The sequence below is a fragment of the Grammomys surdaster genome, unplaced genomic scaffold (genome assembly GCF_004785775.1).
Source record: "Grammomys surdaster isolate TR1022 unplaced genomic scaffold, NIH_TR_1.0 126182, whole genome shotgun sequence".
NCBI classification, from domain to species: Eukaryota; Metazoa; Chordata; class Mammalia; order Rodentia; family Muridae; genus Grammomys; species Grammomys surdaster.
Genome location: NW_021620988.1, coordinates 2466049 through 2485803, shown reverse-complemented (window position 1 = coordinate 2485803; position 19755 = coordinate 2466049). Strand labels below are relative to the sequence as shown.

The 19755-nt window shown below is 43.1% G+C and overlaps 1 protein-coding gene across 1 annotated transcript in view; it reads left to right on the top strand.

Moving 5' to 3' along the window:
- The window catches only part of Sh3rf1 (SH3 domain containing ring finger 1), a 162584-nt gene that overhangs the window by 119740 nt on the left and 23089 nt on the right, over positions 1-19755 (top strand). The window contains exons 4-7 of the mRNA XM_028757740.1: positions 2728-3030; positions 7265-7375; positions 15093-15283; positions 16596-16766. Coding sequence (XP_028613573.1) covers positions 2728-3030; positions 7265-7375; positions 15093-15283; positions 16596-16766 — 776 coding nt within the window. The remainder of the gene's footprint in view (positions 1-2727; positions 3031-7264; positions 7376-15092; positions 15284-16595; positions 16767-19755) is intronic.

Sequence of the window (19755 nt, the reverse complement as noted above, 5' to 3'; positions counted from 1 at the left end):
GCTGGACCTGGATGTTCCTGCTTATGCAAACCACTGTCTTGTTGTATGTGAGGGTCTGTGCCCACCAGACATATGTGGATCACTCCTGGTAGTCATGTGCTTCATAGGCAAAAATCCATTGAAAGATGTGAGGCAGGAGAGTTGACGGACAAGTATAGAATTAAATGGTCTTGTATCACAATTAACAGGAAAGAGTGTTTGCTTCATTGAGTAATGTGGATAATCTTAGAAGGGGGAACAAAAGTTGAACTTATAGAACGCATGCCCATTGTTTTTAAGTCAGTTTATAAACACCTTCTGACTGTTTCTGTCCATTAGTAAATCTCCAGCATCGAGCAACTTACACTCCATAGAGTGTTCTCAAGTTGTATCTATCTCCTGGAGGATGGATATGGAAGAAGACGTAAGAGGGACTCAGTATTCTATTCACAACAAACCAGCAAGACGTTTATATCAGAGCACAGCAGATGGAAACCAACCATGCTAACTCAATTATAACCAACACTTGGTTAGGTACAACCTTGACGAGATTATGGGAATATTTCACATTATTTCAAAATGCAGGTGGTCAGGCAAGATGTCTCAGCAGGTAGAGGTCTTTGCCACCAAGCTTGATGACCTGTGTCTGGTCGCAGGACCCACAAGTCTGAAGGACAGAGCCAACCCCTGCAAATTGTTCTGACCTCCACCAATGTACCCTGACATCTGTGCACCCACACAGATACAGACACAGACAAAATGTGTAATTTAGTATATTTTAAAAGGAACAGATACAGCTCCAGAATTCATTTAAATGTAATATCAATGGGTGCATTTGTTTCTTGGGTTAATTTTTTGGCTCCTGTGAGAAAGAAATCTCTAGTTTATCCCATTTCTTATAAACAGAACAGGCACTCAGAGCTGAGTTTTCACTCTCTAGTGCTGTGTGGGTTCCTGCTTGGAGGGTTTGTGGTATAGGGATGGAGATACGTAATGGGTACAGAAGAAGCATCTTCCGACTCCATTGCTCCTGTCTTGCTGGGGGCACTGCCTTGCCTCGCCTTGCCTTTCATATGAGCTCTGAGCTTGGAGCAGTGAAAGAAGTAACTCTTTAGTCTGCTTGGCTGTGTAGGAAAAGGACTCTGCCTCCGCGGGCTCATGGAAGTTCACTGGAGGTCTCAGAACTGTGCCTCCCATCAGAATAACCAACATTGAATTGCTTCTTTGGGGCATTTGATTCTCTTGTGCCCCTAACCCGAAGAGGGAGAGGTCTACATCAAAGTAGGATTTACAGATTGTGGATCTCCTGACTAAATACTATTATGTTCCAAGTGAGTCTCCCTTTTATAATGTTCCTGTATCTTTAAGCACATCCTATCCCAATCTTTACCATCATTCCTGCCATTCCTTTACTTGTTGGTAAGGTATGGCTGGCTGCCTATGCGGGAAACGTTATCCCGTGAACACTCTTTTTCAAAGGCTAAAGAAGAGGTGCTTATGTTTGAAAAAAGGTTGCCTTACTAATTATGTCAGACAGTCCACCTCACCTTGAGTCCCCAGAGAGCCACAGGAACAAATTGCCAGTCGATTTACAGTCATCTGTAGAAGCTCTGGGCCCTGGTTGACCCTGCTTTGTAGCTGTGGGAAACAGGTTCTCTTGCCCTTTAAATATTGACCAGCGGGATATCCTCTCTCCTGGTAGGGGAGTCTCATCAGCAGGGGGAGAAGACATGGTTTGAACAATTGAGATAAGTAGAAAACGGACATTAGATGATGTTACCTCGTACAGAGCTAGTTGTGCAGGGCTGAGTGTAATGTTGGGAGGACCTCCTTCGTCCTCAAGTAGCCCCTCTCAGATGTGTGGGGTTCATCTCAAGTTTCCTGTATTTTCGTGCACTGTGCAGTTTCTCATTGCAAGAGTGAGATATGCAGCCTTTTATCATCGAGGTCTTTCCGGAAATATTTCGTTTTACCTCAGGGAAAACAAAAGGCTAATGTCCTCCCCATTCCTGCCGATCTTATCAGTCTGGCACACATATTCTGTCCCCTTGTACTCTCACCTTACATGGAGACTTCAGACACACCGAGCTAGCATGCCAGCTGGCCCTGAATTTCAGCTCTTCCCCTGCTATGACTTTGAGCACATGTGTTGATGATAACGGACAGAATGTCTGAGGAAGTAAAAAAAACAACAGCAGCAGCAGCAGCAGCAAACAAAACTACAAGGATTTCAACGGACTTTTGTGAGAGTCCCTCAAACTTTGCAGAGAGAAACAAGGGGAGTTAACGTGTTTGGGGGTACACACATCAGTATTGTGCAGTTTTCTTCTTTATTTCCTTCTTTGCTTGAACCAAACTCATCAGTTGTTCAGCTCTGAGCCATTCATTATTGGGGATCGGCATTCAGGCAGATGACCACTTACACTCTTTCGCCGCTCCTCGGCAAATTTCATCAGTAAACTGAAATCTTTTATTGCTAGCAAATGCCAAAATTACCTATGCCTCTTCCCCCACCCCTTGGAAACACGCCTTTACCTTTTCAGTCTTCCTTTGGAACTATTTATTCTTCAGTTGATATCTACCTGTTACAGTGAGAAAGGCATCTCACATGGAAGAAATGTAACATGTGTATGCAAATACTAATGTGGTGGCTTTGAATTATAGATTAAAACACTTGGAGGCAAGAGCTCGAGTTGAAACCACTGAGAATGGTCTAACCTTGTGTCGCTCTGCTGGCTTCCTTTCCAGTTTAACTCAGCTGCCAAGCAGCTGATAGAGTGGGATAAACCTCCCGTGCCAGGAGTGGACACAGCAGAATGCCCCTCAGCAACAGCGCAGAGCAGCTCTGCCTCAAAGCACTCCGACACCAAGAAGAACACCAGGAAGCGACACTCCTTCACCTCCCTCACCATGGCCAATAAGTCTTCCCAGGCGTCCCAGCACCGCCACTCCATGGAGATCAGCCCTCCTGTGCTCATCAGCTCCAGCAATCCCACAGCCGCAGCCCGCATCAGCGAACTGTCCGGGCTCTCCTGCAGCGCCCCGTCTCAGGTACATGGGCAGGGTCAGCTGCCAAAGCATTCGTGGGCTCACCATCGGTTAAAACCCCTGAAGACGGTAGCTTTCCTTGCTGTCTCCTATATATTTGCCTTAGTTATATTCCCACTGCTAGGATAAATACCTCGCAAAAGCGACTTGAGAGAGAAAGGGTTTGGCTTGCAGATCCAGGGAGATGTGGTCCTTCTTGGTGGGAAGATATGACAACAGGCAGGGAAGGTTTCAAGAGCAGGAGGCTGAGAAGGCTTATTACATCCATGCTCAGGAAGCTTAGAGTGAACAGGAGGTGGGGTCCAGCTACCAAGCCTCAAGGTCTGCTCTCCCAGAAATCCATTCCCTCTAGCACAAGTCTCTTAAAGATGTCATGACTTTTCCACACAGCACTTCTAACCAAATACGGGAGCCTGTGGGGGACATTTCACATTCAAAGCAGAACAGTATACGTAAGGAAGGCGAGCTTGAGTTCATCCCATAGTAAGGTCTTAGAAGCAGTATTAGAACCTACAAGATGTGTAAAGTATTGCCTATCAATTTCACGTTCACTCGGTTTACAAAACTTCCCAGTGCTACAAACTTTATCTCAGTTCACGCCCACAGTCCTCAATTTGATGCTCAGGATATTTGGAGCTTCTCACACCTTGGTACTTAGGTTTCCCATCCAAATAATAGAGCAAGAAAAGAAAGGATAGAAACATTCAACTTAGAAATTTGACCTTGCAATTTTAAAAGGCTCTGTAATTCATCAAGACTACCTTAAAACACAGCCACGTGTTATTTGTGTGTTAAGAATGCATGGGCCAATTGCAAGCATTCACTCATTCATTTGGCAATTGATTGTTGGATGTTGTATTATTAGACCCTTGGGCACAGTGTGTAATGAGATATATAGAATACAGGCGTTCCTTATGATGGTCCTATTCTGGTCTACAGAGTGGATCTAATTGTTGTGCTTTCCCAGAGGGAAAGGACTGTGTCATTATCCACTTAGAGAGCAGCTGCACTTAGCTCAACCTGGAGGTCAGAGAGCACTGTCCCAAGCAGCCTGACACAGCAGGAAGACTTTCTGTGTAGGCTTAGGTATCGTTTTATTTCATGCAGATTTTTTCCACAATGCAGCTTTGGGTTGTTTTTCCTTAAAATTTAAAAATGAAATTCTCATTAAAGAAAAAAAAAACAAAGTTAAAAAAATATATAATCCTAGTTCTGAAGAAGTTTATGTAGTTTAATAAGTTTCTCTTTGACATGGCAGACTAAAAGTTGGCCATTCCTGAGTAATTTTATTAAAAGTCGTTTTTGTTATTTATGTCAATTTATTAATTTATTTATGTATTTATTTATTTATTGTAAGTGATAAGGTTATAGAGCTTTTGATTTTAGTGAAGAAAAATAGAACATGCACAATACATGGTTTTAGTATGAGGGGGGGTCTTCATTTTGGTTACTGACAACATCGAGCGTGGCATACATAAGCAAGCACTCAAAGTCTCCTTCAATGGATGAGTTACTTGAAAACTAGGTGGGGAGAGAAATGCCCTGACCTTTGACATAACCAATGATCTCATGAAAATAGACATGAGTTTCAGATCAGAGCATGAAGCTAGATTGTAGGTCAGAGTTCAGAATACCAAGCGAGGAGAACCTGGGGAGATTCCGTGGGTTTTTGAGTAAGCATCTGGACAAGGGGTTGGTGAAGAATCCCTAGCACAAAGCCAATCATTCTGAATGAGTTTGTTTTGTGCGTGTGATGAAGCAGTAGCAACATTCACACGATAGGGCTTTCTTGACACAGAAGCGGGCTCATGTGAGGCACGCTGACAGCACTGAACGAGAAAGGATTTAAAATAGTGGACCGTGCTTTTTATTTGGTAGTGGACAAAGTTAAAAGGAAAAGGAAGGTAGGCTAAGCAATTTTAAAAGGCTCTGTAATTCATCAAGACTACTTTAAAACAAGACCACGTATTATTTGTATGTTAAAAATGCATGGGCCAATTGCAAGCATTCACATTCATCTGGCAATTGATTGTTGGATGTTGTATTATTAGGTATCAGTTAGTATGTATGTATCAGGTGTCAGTTTGTCTCGCAGTGCCACACCACAACTGGGGACAAAGGCTGTGAGAGTGTGCCTATTCTTGTTTGAATCTGAGTGCTTTAGGAAGCAAGATGCTTTCTGTTTCCTTGCATCTGCCCTCTCTTCCTCCCCCTCCCCGCACCTCCCTTTTGTAACCAACTGGTTGTTTTCAGTGGTGGTGTGTCGCCTCAGGGAAAAGTTATTTCTAGCAGAGGATAGGAGGTGTGTGAAACATTGCCTGGTTCTCCCGCTGAGATTTATAGAAAACATCACTTATCTAGGGCACCTTACACGATGAAGGGGCCGTGGGTCCACAAGGAAGCTTTGAGTGTATGCTGTCCCCTCAACAGGCACATACACGGTCCTTGTCATGGAGAGGAGTCCATATAGGGAATGGCCAGGAGAGGCTGCTACAACCAGGCCTGCCCCAAGAGAAGTTGTCTCAGAATCTGCCTTCACCACTAGCGTGATTTTTAATTTTCCTAACTCACACTTACCTGATTTTCTTTCATTCCATTTTTAAGAAGCAAACCTAAGCAAGTCAGTATTCACGAGGGTCTCCCGTCTGAACAAGTGCTCCTGTCACAGCTGCATAGGCGGTTGAGTGCTGATACTGTGGTACTTAGGAAATGGGGCACCTCCAACCTCACTTCTCCTGATGATGGAGACCCTGGATATAACAGTCACAGGGTGGCCGAGGGTCAGAGGGTCAGAGGGCTTGCTTGCCGTTGTATTTGGTGGCTGTCGAGTGAGGACTGAACTTGAAAAGGTATAAACTAGGAAATCACTTCTAAGCTGTACCCTGCACACACGATCACGGGTCTCTGTGACTGACATCCATAAAGCACATGAAGACATTTGGTCTACCCCCAGTCATACCCATGATACCTGTGCTTGTGACATCCCAAGGAATGATTTATAATGTCGTTTGTGTCTGAGGTATTTTTGTATTGCCCTTGTCCTCAGGGGAAGCAAGAAGGCCCATCCGGTTGCTCCTGTTTTCTCTCCCCAACTCTCCCTGCTTCCCTAACCCCTTCTTATAGAGATGTACTAATGTCTGGTCCTCTGTGCTGAGGAAAAGACATCCTGTCTGTTGGGATATCTACTCTCCCGGGGTCTGCAGCATCAAGTAACACTCCCATATTCCTCAGCTGTATCTGCCCTGCAACCTGAGGGAAATTGATCAAGTAATTGGATGCAGTGAAATGACCTAAATAATTCAATTTCTTTCTTGTAAATTAATCCCGGGTAGTATCGTGGATGACACCTTTGAACACAATTTGGATTGACATTATTTCTTAAAGGTTCTATAATGAATTTTCTGCCATAGGCACAGCCAGGCTGCTCCATTTTGATGGCTGATCCTCACTGAAAGCTGGAAGTGAGAAAGAATGGGCTTGAAAATGCAGAAGTGCCTCAATAATTTTACATAGATTTGACCTATCAGTGGAGAGATGAATGTGGAGACCCAGCCTGCCTTCGCAGGGTCTTCATGAGAATGTGAAGCTAGATTAGCCCCAGGCTGACTGTCTGAACAATTTGATTCATGGTAGAATGTAAAATGAGGAGGTATCATGTTATGTGATAGCCAATGGCACTTTGTATATAGCACATTGTACTGACTGGCATATCTGGTACACACTGAATCTTTAGACAGTTCGGGACAGAATATGAAGAAAAGGATTCTGCCTTCCCTGGATAACTTCATATACAGATCTCTTGTTTATGTGACTTCGTCTAGGAGACACTGTTGTGTTAAATATGGTGAACTTGGGTTGGGGGGGATGGGCTCAATACAGTGCTTGCCATGTAAGCATATTGACCTGAGTTCTGATTCACAGAATATAGATAAAGCCAAGGCACTAGATAGTCGCAGCATGTTCCCACAGCAAGGGAGGAGGCAGACTGGAGAGTCCCAAAACCCACAGGTCAACTTGTCTGGCATAAGTAACTGGGTGAACAAGAGGCCCCTGTCTTAAATATAGATGGTGAGGACCAACATCAGAGATTGTTCTCTGACTTCCACATGGCACTATTGTGCGCACGCGTGCGCGCATACACACACACACACACACACACACACACACATACACACACACTCCTCCTGTTGGAGGAGAAAGCACAGCTGTCTTTTTAATAAACTGTTTTCCTTGGCAGGTTCATATAAGCACCACTGGGTTAATTGTGACCCCACCCCCTAGCAGCCCAGTGACAACTGGCCCTTCATTCACGTTCCCGTCAGATGTCCCCTACCAAGCTGCCCTTGGAGTAAGTATCATTTCTGTGTCTTTATTTCTCTTTGAGGTCTTTCGTCTTGATGGTCTGACGTATTCCAGCCAACATCTGCGGTGTACCCAGATGCCGCTAGGTGGGATTGCCTTTCGTCCGTGATCCCTGCTCATCTCACAGAAAAGACTGTCTTGCCAGCAGCCTACAAAATTGTTAATGGTGGCAATCAGAGGCCTGACCTGAAGCTAAGAGAACTCTGAAAGCTACACTTAATTTTATTGAAGTTCAGTTTGATTTCCCAAAGGCTTAACCTGTATTTCTTTGGGGTTTCCAGATCCTGCTTATTTATTTAATTGTTTAGAGATACATTTATAGACATTCTGAAGACATGGGCCTTTCCAGGTTAAATGGTTTGATTTTATTCACAGAATAAATTGATACCAAATGTCTGTTTTACTACTTTGGAGCTTACAGTGACTCTTTCATGGTCCCTGCTGCCCTGGGAGGGTCTTTTACAGTATGTTGATTTTTCTTCTAAAAACTTGGCATCCCACAGATAGATTCTAACCATCAGTTGCATAAAGACATCTGAATGGGGGGAGGGGGTTGACCTGGAGAATCATAACAGTCAAGAGAGATGGATGTAAAAAAAGAATAACTGTGGAGAAAAACAAGCAAATACACCCTTGGGTAACAGAAAAACAGCCCCCTTGCTTCCTAAAATCACAACCCATTGAGCAGCAAGGAACTAGAAAATATGAGAAATCTCTCATTTGGGCTATGTCTTGGTTACACTTTCAGGCTGTTGCTATTTCCGACTATTCCAGCACTGAGTAGAAATCCTTCAGCCAGACTGTGCGGTGTCTGGATTCCGGCATCACCCTCACTGATTCTGCATCTGGAATATCTGTTGGTCCTCTCAGAGAAACAGTGTGGTCCATTGAAGGGTTTTAGGTTTGGGATGGAAAGACTTGGGTTTAAGTTTGGGTCATTCAAGCCATTTTATTTGTCAGGTGACCCTGGGAAAGTTACTCAGCATCTTTCAGCCTCAGCATCTGTGCTGGTTGGCTTTTACCAATTTGACACAAACCTAGACACACATGGGAGGAGGTGTGTCTGTAGGGCATCTTCTTGATTATTGGTTGATACAGGAGGCCCAGCCTATTGTGGGATGTAGCATCCCTGGGCAGCATGCCTGGGCTATCCAAGAAAGGTAGATGAGCGAGCCAGAGAAGGCAGCTAGTACCAGTCACAGCTGCCTCTAAGCAGCTGCTTTGTTTCTAGGTTATAGATTTTATGTGTGTTGTAAAGGTATTTTCCTCTGCTAGGTTTCTTAAAGCTGAGTCTGTAGCCAGGGCAATACAATACAGTATATTGATACAACTGACTATATTGAATCCGTCAAATTTTATTGTTTTCCTTTTCCTCAATATTAATTTTGGCTTGATCATTTTATAATTAATTAAAAGCTAAGTTTTAAATCAAGGCGGGCCATAAATAACTGCTGTTAGTATCTAACTTCACTTAGACTTCTCAAGACGTTCACGGAATAAATCATGTTCTTCTGTTTAAATGGACGCCAGTGCCTTCTACTCAGAGGTTAAAGTTATTGGATTTGTTTTTCTCTTTTTAAATGCTCCCTGAGAGCTTACAGCTTCCTTGATAATACAGCTGCTTAGTGTAGGAGACATGGCCTCGATTCATCTGGGGAAAAGATGGATTTTAGTTAACGTTTATTAAATGTGGTTTCCACAAGACTCAGTTAGCCACAGAGGTTTCACTAAAGCCAAATTTCATAACCCATCCTGCCCTCTAATCTCCAGGGGAGCAACTTCTTTTTCTTTCCCACCAACACATATAACCACAGTGTATTTTCGTTCCAGATGACTCCCGTGCGTGGAAGCATTCTTAACTCCATGTCTTAAGGGGGAAAGGGAAGACTGACTTTAGAAAAATTAATTAGTATAAAAGATATAAGGCTGGCTGAGTTTTAGCCCTTGTGAACTGAAAATTTTATAATATAGTAAATGGCCAGTTCTTTGCTGGGGGTTGACTCAGGGGCAAATCAATGGAATAGGCCACAAGAGAGCATATAAAATTAATTCATGGTCAGTCATTTTTATTCTAGGATTTTTATAAGAAAGACTGCATATTAAGCAAGAGAGATTTATTAAACACTGTCTACTGCGCGCCAGCTCCATTTAATGAAAAACTAATTATAAACAGGCTTTTCTGTCATCCAGAGAAAAGAGTAGATCTCAAAGTCTCTAGTAGGTTGGCAGACATGCCGTGGATTTAATGTTGGTTTTGCACAGGAAACTCTCAATAGCACATGAGGCCCTTGGTACCTCCAGTTAATTGTAACAAGGATTCTATTTAAAATCTGAAGCATTTCAGGAGATGTTGTTATCATAGCAATAGTATGAAGCTTGGTAGGACGAAATAAAAAAATGGGCTTTTCATGTTATGGATGTATAGGAATTAAATGTCACCCCTGGGATAGGAAATGCAAATTACTTCCAGTGCTTTTTTCATAAATTGAGACTTTTAAATCTTTTATGCAGAATGGAGTTATTTATGAGCATATGTCTCTAACATTTCACACTCAACAGCGAGAATGTTCCGTCTCTTCCATCATGAGCAGAAGTGTCACGGCTGTTGATTCAGGCCATGAGCCTATTAATAATAGTTACTTGTTGTTGTTATTGTTGTTGTTGACTCGTTTTGTGGGATGAGGAAGCTGAAGCTCTTAGTCCTATATTTCCAGTGCAGGGGCAGAGGAAAGTACACAATGGGTGATTAGTAATTGCTGATACCGTGTGGTGTGTTTAGATGCAAACTGTCATGAGACAGCCCCATCATTAAAGGCCAAATACTGACTGCCCACCACAGCTTACAAATAGGTTGAATTCTAGAAGTCTAGAAACCATGTTTAATTTTTTTTCTCCTCTTCTTACTCCTTTTTGAGACAGTATCTCATGTAACCCAGGCTGGCCTTAAACTCACTATGTAGCTGAAGATATTCTTGAACTTCTGATCCTCCTGCCTTTACTTCCCAAGTACTCGAATGATGAGATTTAGTCTGTGCGCACGTATGCATGTACATGCATGTGAAGAAACATGAGGGTTGTGGATATCACTCAGTTGCTAGACTGCCTATATACCATGCATGAAGCCCCAGGTTTGATCGCCAGTGATCTATTAAAGTCATGATGCACACTTACAATCCAGTACTACATGTATGAAGACAAGATCATCAGAAAGTCAGGCTCACTCTCAACAACATGGAGGCAGGCAGTCCTAGCCTACGGGAGACCTGGTCTCATAAAGCAAATGAAAAAAGCCAAAAGAACGTTAAATGATGTCAGGTCTCAGAATAGGCAATATGTAGTTGGTGGCACCACCACTTCTGCCAACAGGAACAAGGAACTGTCAGAAGTAGGGCCCAGATGGAGACCACGAACCTTGGCACTTTGGGATGTGGCAGGGAAGTCTTTGGCAGGAGAGTTGAAATATATTTATTATATATATATGATATAATATATATCATATATTATATCATATATGTGTGTGTTATATATATTATATATTATATATTATATATTATATATTATATTTATTATATATATTTTATGGTTCAGTTTTCAAGGTAGTGTCTACCTGTGCAGCTCAAGTTGACCTAGGTCACTATATTGCTCAAACAGGCCTTGAACTCATGTCCTTTTCTCGTCAGCCTCCCCAGTGCTGGGATTACAGGCAGGAGCCACCTTGCCCAGCTTAGGACATCCATTGCAACAACAGAAAAGTACTCTAGCATCTCAGGGATCGAATCTTCTAGATCCAAATCGTATTGTCCTAAGAGGCAGTGAGAAGCACAGAACGTTTTACAATCATAGTGTTCACTGAGGGTCTCCTGCCTTCTGGCTGCAAAGCTAGGAGCCAGAGCCAGTTGTCTAACAAGCATTAAGTCAGTCTCTGACTCCAAAACCTCTTAAATTGTAACATTGCCTTCCACTTATTGACCTTTGCCTGTGCCCTGTGCACTGGGGAAATCAACACACACACCATTCCTAGTTATTAAAAGGTTAGAGACACCACATAATTCATACAAGTAACTAGTATGGGCATCTCTCCTCTTTCTCAGAGATTAAATGGGAAACAAAAAGGTACACAACAACACAGCTAAAAATAGCAACACTATTGACCCACGTGCACTCTCATGCAACCTAGCCTCTCTTGGACCAGTTTGTGCCTGGGATCCTGTATCCCGGAAAGACCATTTAGGGATGCTGATGTGTTGGGTTAAAGGTAGGGTGAGTGGAGAGTAGGTGATTGGGCAGCATCAGTGATGGGTTGTGGGATTTTACATGGTGTTTACCCATGCAATTCATTTCCTGTGAGGTGTGTGAGGAAGAGGCACACATAAGAGACGTTGGAAAGCAAAGGGGCCTTTGATTGTCACTTGAAATTGTGCCTATAATTCCAACGCAAAGCATTTTGGTAAGTAGTAAGATGGCCTTCAGCCCTTGGCATCAGGCTTGAAATATACAAGTCTTAGCCAAATCCAGGTCTAGTGCTGTCTGTGCTGGTCTCATGAAAAGTCAAGAGGAAATCATGCCAGGAAGGGCCAGCTTCACACCCACAGACGTAAACTTCTTACTTACAATATCTGGTGTCCAGTTTCCTATATCAGCTTCTACTAAGATAGAAGACATCTCCTCCCCGGATACACATTCTAGAAAGGAACAGGCTGGCTAGGGTGGAAATCTGTCACCCTTTCTGATAGGAAAAACTACATTGCTTCTGCAAGGCCTGCTAGTTGCCTTATGGGGACAGACCTGGGCATTGCAAAAGATGGCCATTTGATGTGGGTAAGCCACTCCTGAGTCTGGTGTTGATAAACAGTATGGGACTCGATGGCCTGTAGGTGTTTTTCTTTTGTTTGTTTGTTTGTTTGTTTGTTTGTGGTTTTGCTGGTAAAGGGTATATACTGCCTCTGCTAGCCCAGACTCCAGTGTAATAGGCAGGTCTCCAGGTCAGGTCTGAGTATATGAAAGGTTACTCTCTATAGAGATGTCAAATCTTGCAAGATAGCAAACTGCCCGAAGCACAGTGCAGGGTGGATCACCTCTTGAACTTCCACTGGGCCAGGTTTTTGCAGTTGAGGCTGTTTATAAAGCAAGCCACCGAGCTTCCTAGTGTATCACAGTTCTGTATTAGGAGAACCTGGTCATTTTCCCATCCACAGGACCAAGTAGCATCGAGAACTCTGATTTAATCAGGCATTCCCTCTATCTAACACACATTCACTCAGTGCAGAGAGGGAGAAAAATAATCTGCCTAGTGTTACAAAGACCATCTCTTCTGTTTCAGCTACAGAGAGAGATGACTGTACTTCACTTAGAAACTAGCTTTGGGTCTGTGTGTCTGAATGTCCCCTTTCCTGCCGTATTCCAATGTCTCACTCCGTCTCCTTTTACAAGCAATGACATTTGTGACCCTTCTTTATGTTTTGTTAAAATGTAAAATTTAGTTTTTTTTTTCTTTAATCAGGTCCATACATAAATAGATGTTTGTTTTTGTTTTGCCTCTAAGACATTTATCCCAGTTGCTCCTTTCAAATTTTTTTCTATAATATTTTCTTGCTGTACACTTGTCCTCTGCCTTCTGTCTTTCCATAGATGCACTGTCTTAAGACTGGGTTTAGAAAGATTGGAGTGGCAATCTGTCCAAGCTCCCCATTTTTTCATATATTTCTCTGTGGACAGATAGACCCATCTCAACCTGTAAGCCTCTGACTTGGCGTTATCTTTGAACGGTGGCTCTGACCATGTCTTCTCACTATTTTGCCTGGATTATCTTTATTTCTCTCTACTTTGTCACTGGAAGTGGGCCAAACAGAAAGAAAGCTTGACCCTCTGCTGAAAGGGTCAGAGGCTCTGAGGCTCACTCAGAACATGACGTTCCAGAGGCACGATGCATCTCAATGCTGCCCCGTTTTCGTGGGGAGTGGCAAGTGACTTCGTGACTTTTTGAACAGCCCGTCTTGTCCAGGCTGGCTCTCTGTAAGCGATTCCATGCGTCATTTACTTCTATGCTCAATGCTCTGTCGCTGTGTGGGAAAGTCCTCATCGGAAGGCACGCTAGCAAAAGATTAAGTAGAACACATCAAACAGTTACAGGTCTAGAAACATGAATGTCTGCAGCTGTGTTCTATTAATAGATAAGTGTTGATAGGATTCCATTCTCATTTCAAGCATTTGAAATATAATGACTGGAACCCTGCTTTGCATAGCAGCTCTTTCTGCCTCCTGGGTGTATTCTGCCACCTCTCTCTCTGGTTCTCCCTGATTCAGTTTTTACCTCTAGTGGTTCAAAGATTTGGGGAGGGTGAGATAGGGCTTGAGTCAGGCTTTGTGTGCCTGTTTTCCCAGGAGTTTCAGGATACAGTCCCTGAAGAATTATCTGGGGTTTGTAGATCAGAAGGTAACAAATACTCCATTGATTGTCAAAGACACAGAGCCCTGCAGGCAGAACCCCATTAGACTGTGCCCATAAAGGACCCAGTGGCTTCTCACTGGTGTATGTGTTAAAGATTACCAGCCTTGATAGTCCTAAATTTCAAAAACTGACCAAGTGAAGAAGAGAAAAAACGAAGGAAGACTTGCAACTATGGCTTGCTATGGATTAGGCTCTGGGAAGACCAGATATCAAAAGGAATGATGGCAGGAGGAATGGCTTGTAATACAGTGATACACAGTGTGATGTATTTAAGCTTCGGGTTACAAAAGCCCAGCAGAAAATCAACTCTAGCAATGTGACATTATAGTAGCTCCTTTGGAAGGTGTCTCAATTCTTGACCAAATCTGTGCTTTTTTATTTATTTATTTATTTATTTATTTTTGTTTGGTTTGGTTTGGTTTTTCGAGACAGGGTTTCTCTGTGTAGCCCTGGCTGTCCTGGAACTCACTTTGTAGACCAGGCTAACCTCGAACTCAGAAATCTGCCTGCCTTTGCTTCCCAAGTGCTGGGATTAAAGGCATGCGCCACCACCGCCCGGCTGCTTTTTATTTTTAATTACTATTTATTTTATGTATATGAAGGCTTTGCCTACATGTATCTGTGCACCACAAGCATTCCCGATGCCCTCAGAAGCCAGAAGAAGGTGTTGAATCATGTGGTCCTAGGGTTATAGATGGTTGGAAGCTGCCAGGTGGGTACTGGGAATCACACCTGAGTCCTCTAGAAGAACAGCCAGTGTTCTTGACCACTGAGCCATCTCTCCAGGCCCGCTTCTGTACTTTCAATGTGTTATTCATCTTAAACTTCCGCACAGTCATTTCATTTTTTCATTTTTTTCTCCTTCCTGTCAAGGCTTACCTGTTTGCCAAAAAGAGTGATGCTTTAAAATAAACTTTTAAAATAAGGTTTATTTATTTATGTATATGAGCACACTATAGCTATCCACACCAGAAGAGGGCATCGGATCCCATTAATAATTGTGAGCCACCATGTGGTTGCTGGGAGTTGAACTCAGGACCTCTGGAAAGGCAACCAGCACCCTTAACCGCTGAGCCACCCTTCCAGCCCTAATATAAACTTTTAAAATGAGTGTTTCATGTGATGTAGCCTGCTGGTTCTGTCGTGCACGGAGTCTGTCTGGTAGGTTTCTGAGGCTCCTTCCCTAATACCTTTCATAAAGATATAAATAAATGATATGTGTGTCCCCTCTCCATCTTTTCTTTTCCTGATTTAGACTATGAATCCTCCTCTTCCTCCACCCCCTCTCCTGGCTGCCACTGTACTGGCCTCCACCCCATCAGGCGCTACCGCTGCTGCTGTTGCTGCTGCCGCTGCTGCCGCCGCAGCCACTGGAATGGGACCCAGGCCTGTGGTGGGATCCACTGACCAGATTGCACATTTACGTCCTCAGACTCGTCCCAGTGTGTAAGTGAGGGTGTCTTTATTATTGTGTAAACACTCATCTCAAACAGCACAGATCAAGAAACACATGTCTGATAGGAGCTACTGACAGGCTTAGGGCTCAACCAAGTGGCTTGTATTCTGGAAACTTCTACCCAGTCATGCATATAATTAGTAAGACACTTAGAATGAGCCTAATGTGTGCCTGGTGGGTGGTGTGCCTTTGAGAAAAGGCCTTTCAGTTTAGAGGAATTTCTGTTCTCTCCTTTATAGGCCGTCTATCTAGAAAACTGCTGTTCTTCTATACAGCTCTGTCGTAGTCTTTCTTTCTTCAGTTTCATTCCTGGTATCACGATCTTAAGCAGCAGTTCTCAACCTGTGCGTGTTGACCCCTTTGGCGGAAGGGAAGGGTTGAGTGACCCTTTCACAGAGACCGCATATCAGATATTTACAATGCCATTCATAGCAGTAGCAAAATGACACTTATGAAGTAGTGACAAAAATAATTTTATGGTTTGGGGGGCACTACATCAGGGGCTGTATTAAATGGTTGTAGCATTAGCAAGATTGAGAACTGCTGATCTTAAAAAAACAGGAAGGTATTCCACACACATCAGGTCTCCCTGCAGAGAACTGTAAGCATACAGAAAACTGTAAGTCCCCAGCAGTAAGAATCCAGAGACGTCCAGTTGTCCTGCGCAGTTTGCCGCTGACAGAAGGCATCTGCTTTGTGTAGGTCTGCACCCGTAGGGTTCAGAGCACTGGCCGATGTATAGGTCAGTCGCCTGCCTGGTGTCTGTGTGGACAGGCACCTTGTACTCGGCAGCTCTTTTGTGCTTTCTACAACCTAGAGTTCCTTTGACTTTCTCTATTACAGTCAATTTCGTGGCTGAGCTCAGAAATGCAGGTGCAGCCTCAGCCTGCAGGTGCAGTGTGCATAGAAGGCAACATATTGTGTTTCCCAGTGGAATTGTATGCCCATATGCCCTCATCTGGGGCTCATTCCCAAGTCTAACAAGTGCCATTTTGAAGAGCTCCATTTTCTCAATGGGCTCCTAATCCAGAGCCCTAAGGTAGACACTCTTGGAAACCGCATTTATTCTTTCATAGCACATTAATAACATTTGGAGGAGGGACACTCTTAATCAAAAAACAAAAGCCTCCGCCTGCATTCAAAGGGCAGACGGCAAAACCTCTTTCTGTGGAGACTTCCCGGCGCTGCTTGCGGTTAAGATTGTATGTCCTGTGTTTGAGGTACTTAAGACCTTAGCCCAAGCAGGAGTGTGGAGATCTTGGGGTTTGCCTGCTACCTTGACATTTTTTTTCTTTTCTGTAGATATGTTGCTATATATCCATACACTCCCCGGAAGGAAGATGAGCTGGAACTGAGGAAAGGGGAGATGTTCTTGGTGTTTGAGCGTTGCCAGGATGGTTGGTACAAAGGGACATCCATGCACACCAGCAAGATAGGTGTCTTCCCTGGCAACTACGTGGCGCCTGTCACAAGGTATGTCACCGGATCAGCGCTTTATTCTGCATCCTAGAGAGGGCGTTTTGTTCTTTCGCAGGCTTTTCAGCTCATGCAGAGCCCTGCTTGCGATATAATTACCTGTTGTGTAGCCAGGGTTTGTAAAATCCATATCTATATCTGCTAAAATTCCTTCTAATACCAAGACTCTTAGCTCACTTTTCATGTGGATATGTGTGGAAATTATAGGTTTCCACCAATAAATGTGCTGGGGTGTAAGCACTCTACTTTAATTTATATGTGAAAAGACTCAACTGTTCCATTTTCAGTATTTTTCTACTAAAGAAATTAAAGGCTATATTATTAGTGTGTGCGTGTCTATGCAGTGTCTGCGATATACACCAGACAGGCTGATTCCTAAACATGGCATTATTGACTCCTGGTCTTCGGTTCTCTAATGTAGTTAGAAGATGCCCTTGTCATCTTCCCACTTAATAAATGGGAGAAAGTGAGGCACAGAGAGACTAAATAACTTGCCTGCAATCACATAGTAAAGAAGTGCTCGGCCGTGCAGTGGTGGCGCACACCTTTAATCCCAGCACTTGGGAGGCAGAGACAGGCGGATTTCTAAGTTCGAGGCCAGCCTGGTCTACAGAGTGAGGTCCAGGACAGCCAGGGCTATACAGAGAAACCCTGTCTCAAAAAAAAAAAACCAAACAAACAAAAAAAGAAATGCTGGAGCCCACACTGGCTAGGTCTGCTTTTATATCATTAACTTTTAATTAATTGCCTTTGAATTCTGGCAATTAATCTTTGTAATAGAGTCAAAAATAAATATTCCTTAAATACAACATAAGTGAATTTTAAATAAAGATAGTTTTGCTCTATATGAGTCACTTGCCAATAGTTGGACATATTTTTGGGTTTCTCAATTGGTGATGCTGGCAATCAGTGGATACAGGAAAGGGATTCTACTGAATCATGCCATATGCAGGATACTGCCCTCCCCTAATAGCCTCTTCCATCCATTCTGTTTCTGTGATAAAATACTCTGACCAAAAACAACTTATGGGAGGAAACGGTTTATTTTTGGTTACAGCTTCAAGTCACAGTTTATTATTGAGGAAAGTTGAAGACAGACCTGGTTGTTATTGCATACAGCATCAGCCAAAGAAGTCTGGCAGGAGCCGTGCTGGACACTGCTTGTTGGCTCATAGGCAGGTGTTAGTTGAGCCATCTTTTCGTACAGCACAGGACCACATTCCCAGGAGAATAGTTTACCCACAGTGGTCTAGACTTGGAAAACCCCACACACATATATCCACAAGTCTGTCCCTAAACTGAGGCTGTACCAGGTTAGTCAAAGCTAACCAAGATACCCTCAAAAAGGAATAATGTGGCTCCAGATGTCATTTGGACCCAGAAACCCTCATGTGTGTACTACACACACATGCTATGCACATACACACACCCCCATGCACATAAAACTATTTTTCTTTTAAGATAGTGTACCTTCTGGTCATTGAGGCTGAAAGAAATGACCTATAATGACATTAACACTGCCCCAGATTTTGATCACTGACTCTTAATAAGCAATTCAGCTCTAACTATGTTAAATCATGCCTCCAACCTCCTGACTTTAAACAAATGGCTTAATGAACTGACATGTTTGTCAGCCGTTGTCCTTGATTTATAGGTTGGCCAGCAGCCTAATCAAATGAAAATCACTATTGTTGCAGATGGTGACAGAATGTTAGCTCCAATTTGACTTGTAGATTTTTAATCAATATAAATCTTTTCTGTACATGTTAAAATATATATTCAGGATCTGACACATCCAGTAAATGGCAACTAGAACCCTCCTGATATGCGTGTGTGTATGTATGTGTGTGTGTGTGTGTGCCTATTTATATATTTATATGTGTTTATATATAAATACATATATCATACATGTATAATTAAACAAGGGAAATACAATAATGCAGAATAAAATTAACAAAAGATCACATTTTCTGCAAAATTCCAAACCAGACTGTTAAAAGTCTCTGCACATTTAACTCTGGGGAAACGCTTGCTTACAGCAGCTGCTCTGTAATGCACCATTGTGGAAGGATACTCTTGATAACGAAGTATTAATTGTAGATCCATTATAAAATTGCTATACACAGAATTGCCACTTAAATGAATTGATATTATTTAAAAATACACACAACACAAAGCTACTGCATACTTGATTAAACTCAGCTCTAAGTCAGTGTTTAGAGCTGACTCTATCGCTATCGCTGGGACAATGATGGAAGAAGAGAAAAGAGCCCTCGTGCGCTGGCCTGAACTCCGGGGGGGGGGGGGGGTTATGTTGGGAGTGGGTGTCTGCAGCAAGGCAGTATGACAGCATGGACTCACAGTGGGTTTGTGGCTACATGCAGAAGATCAAGCCAGCCCAGATCCCAGCATGGATGGGCGAGGGGCTCAGGAAGCCCCAGCCATAGCTGAGGAGCCATTGGCAATTGACAGCTACTAGGAGAGCAAGTCAGTTTTCTTCAGGATGCAGCCCCTGGAGGCAGTCCATGGCCCTACATCCATGCACATAACGGTGGCACCACATGGGCTCAGTGGGCTTAAACAGAAAAGGCAACAGACACACATGAAGTTGAAGGAGAAAATGGATGGGAAAGATAGGGCAAGGAATTGAAGGGAATGAGTCTGGGAAAAGCATGTTGACACATGTAGGAAATTCTCAAAAAAATTAAAAGTGTGCCATATTCAGTAATCAAGAGGCAAGCTGTAATCAGTTTACGGAGAATAAAACTGGAAAGGAGGAAGCAGTCTCCATGAAATAATTAAATCATAAGGCGAGACTTGAACTTAAGGTGATGCTTCTTAAATGACTTGGTCTGTGCTGGGTCTTGAACTTGGGATTGTGATAGGTCATCAGAAAAAAGCCAAAAGGGACATTCCAATTGTGTGCAGAGTGTGTGTGTGTGTGTGTGTGTGTGTGTGTATGCAGTGTGTGTGAGTGTGTCAGAGT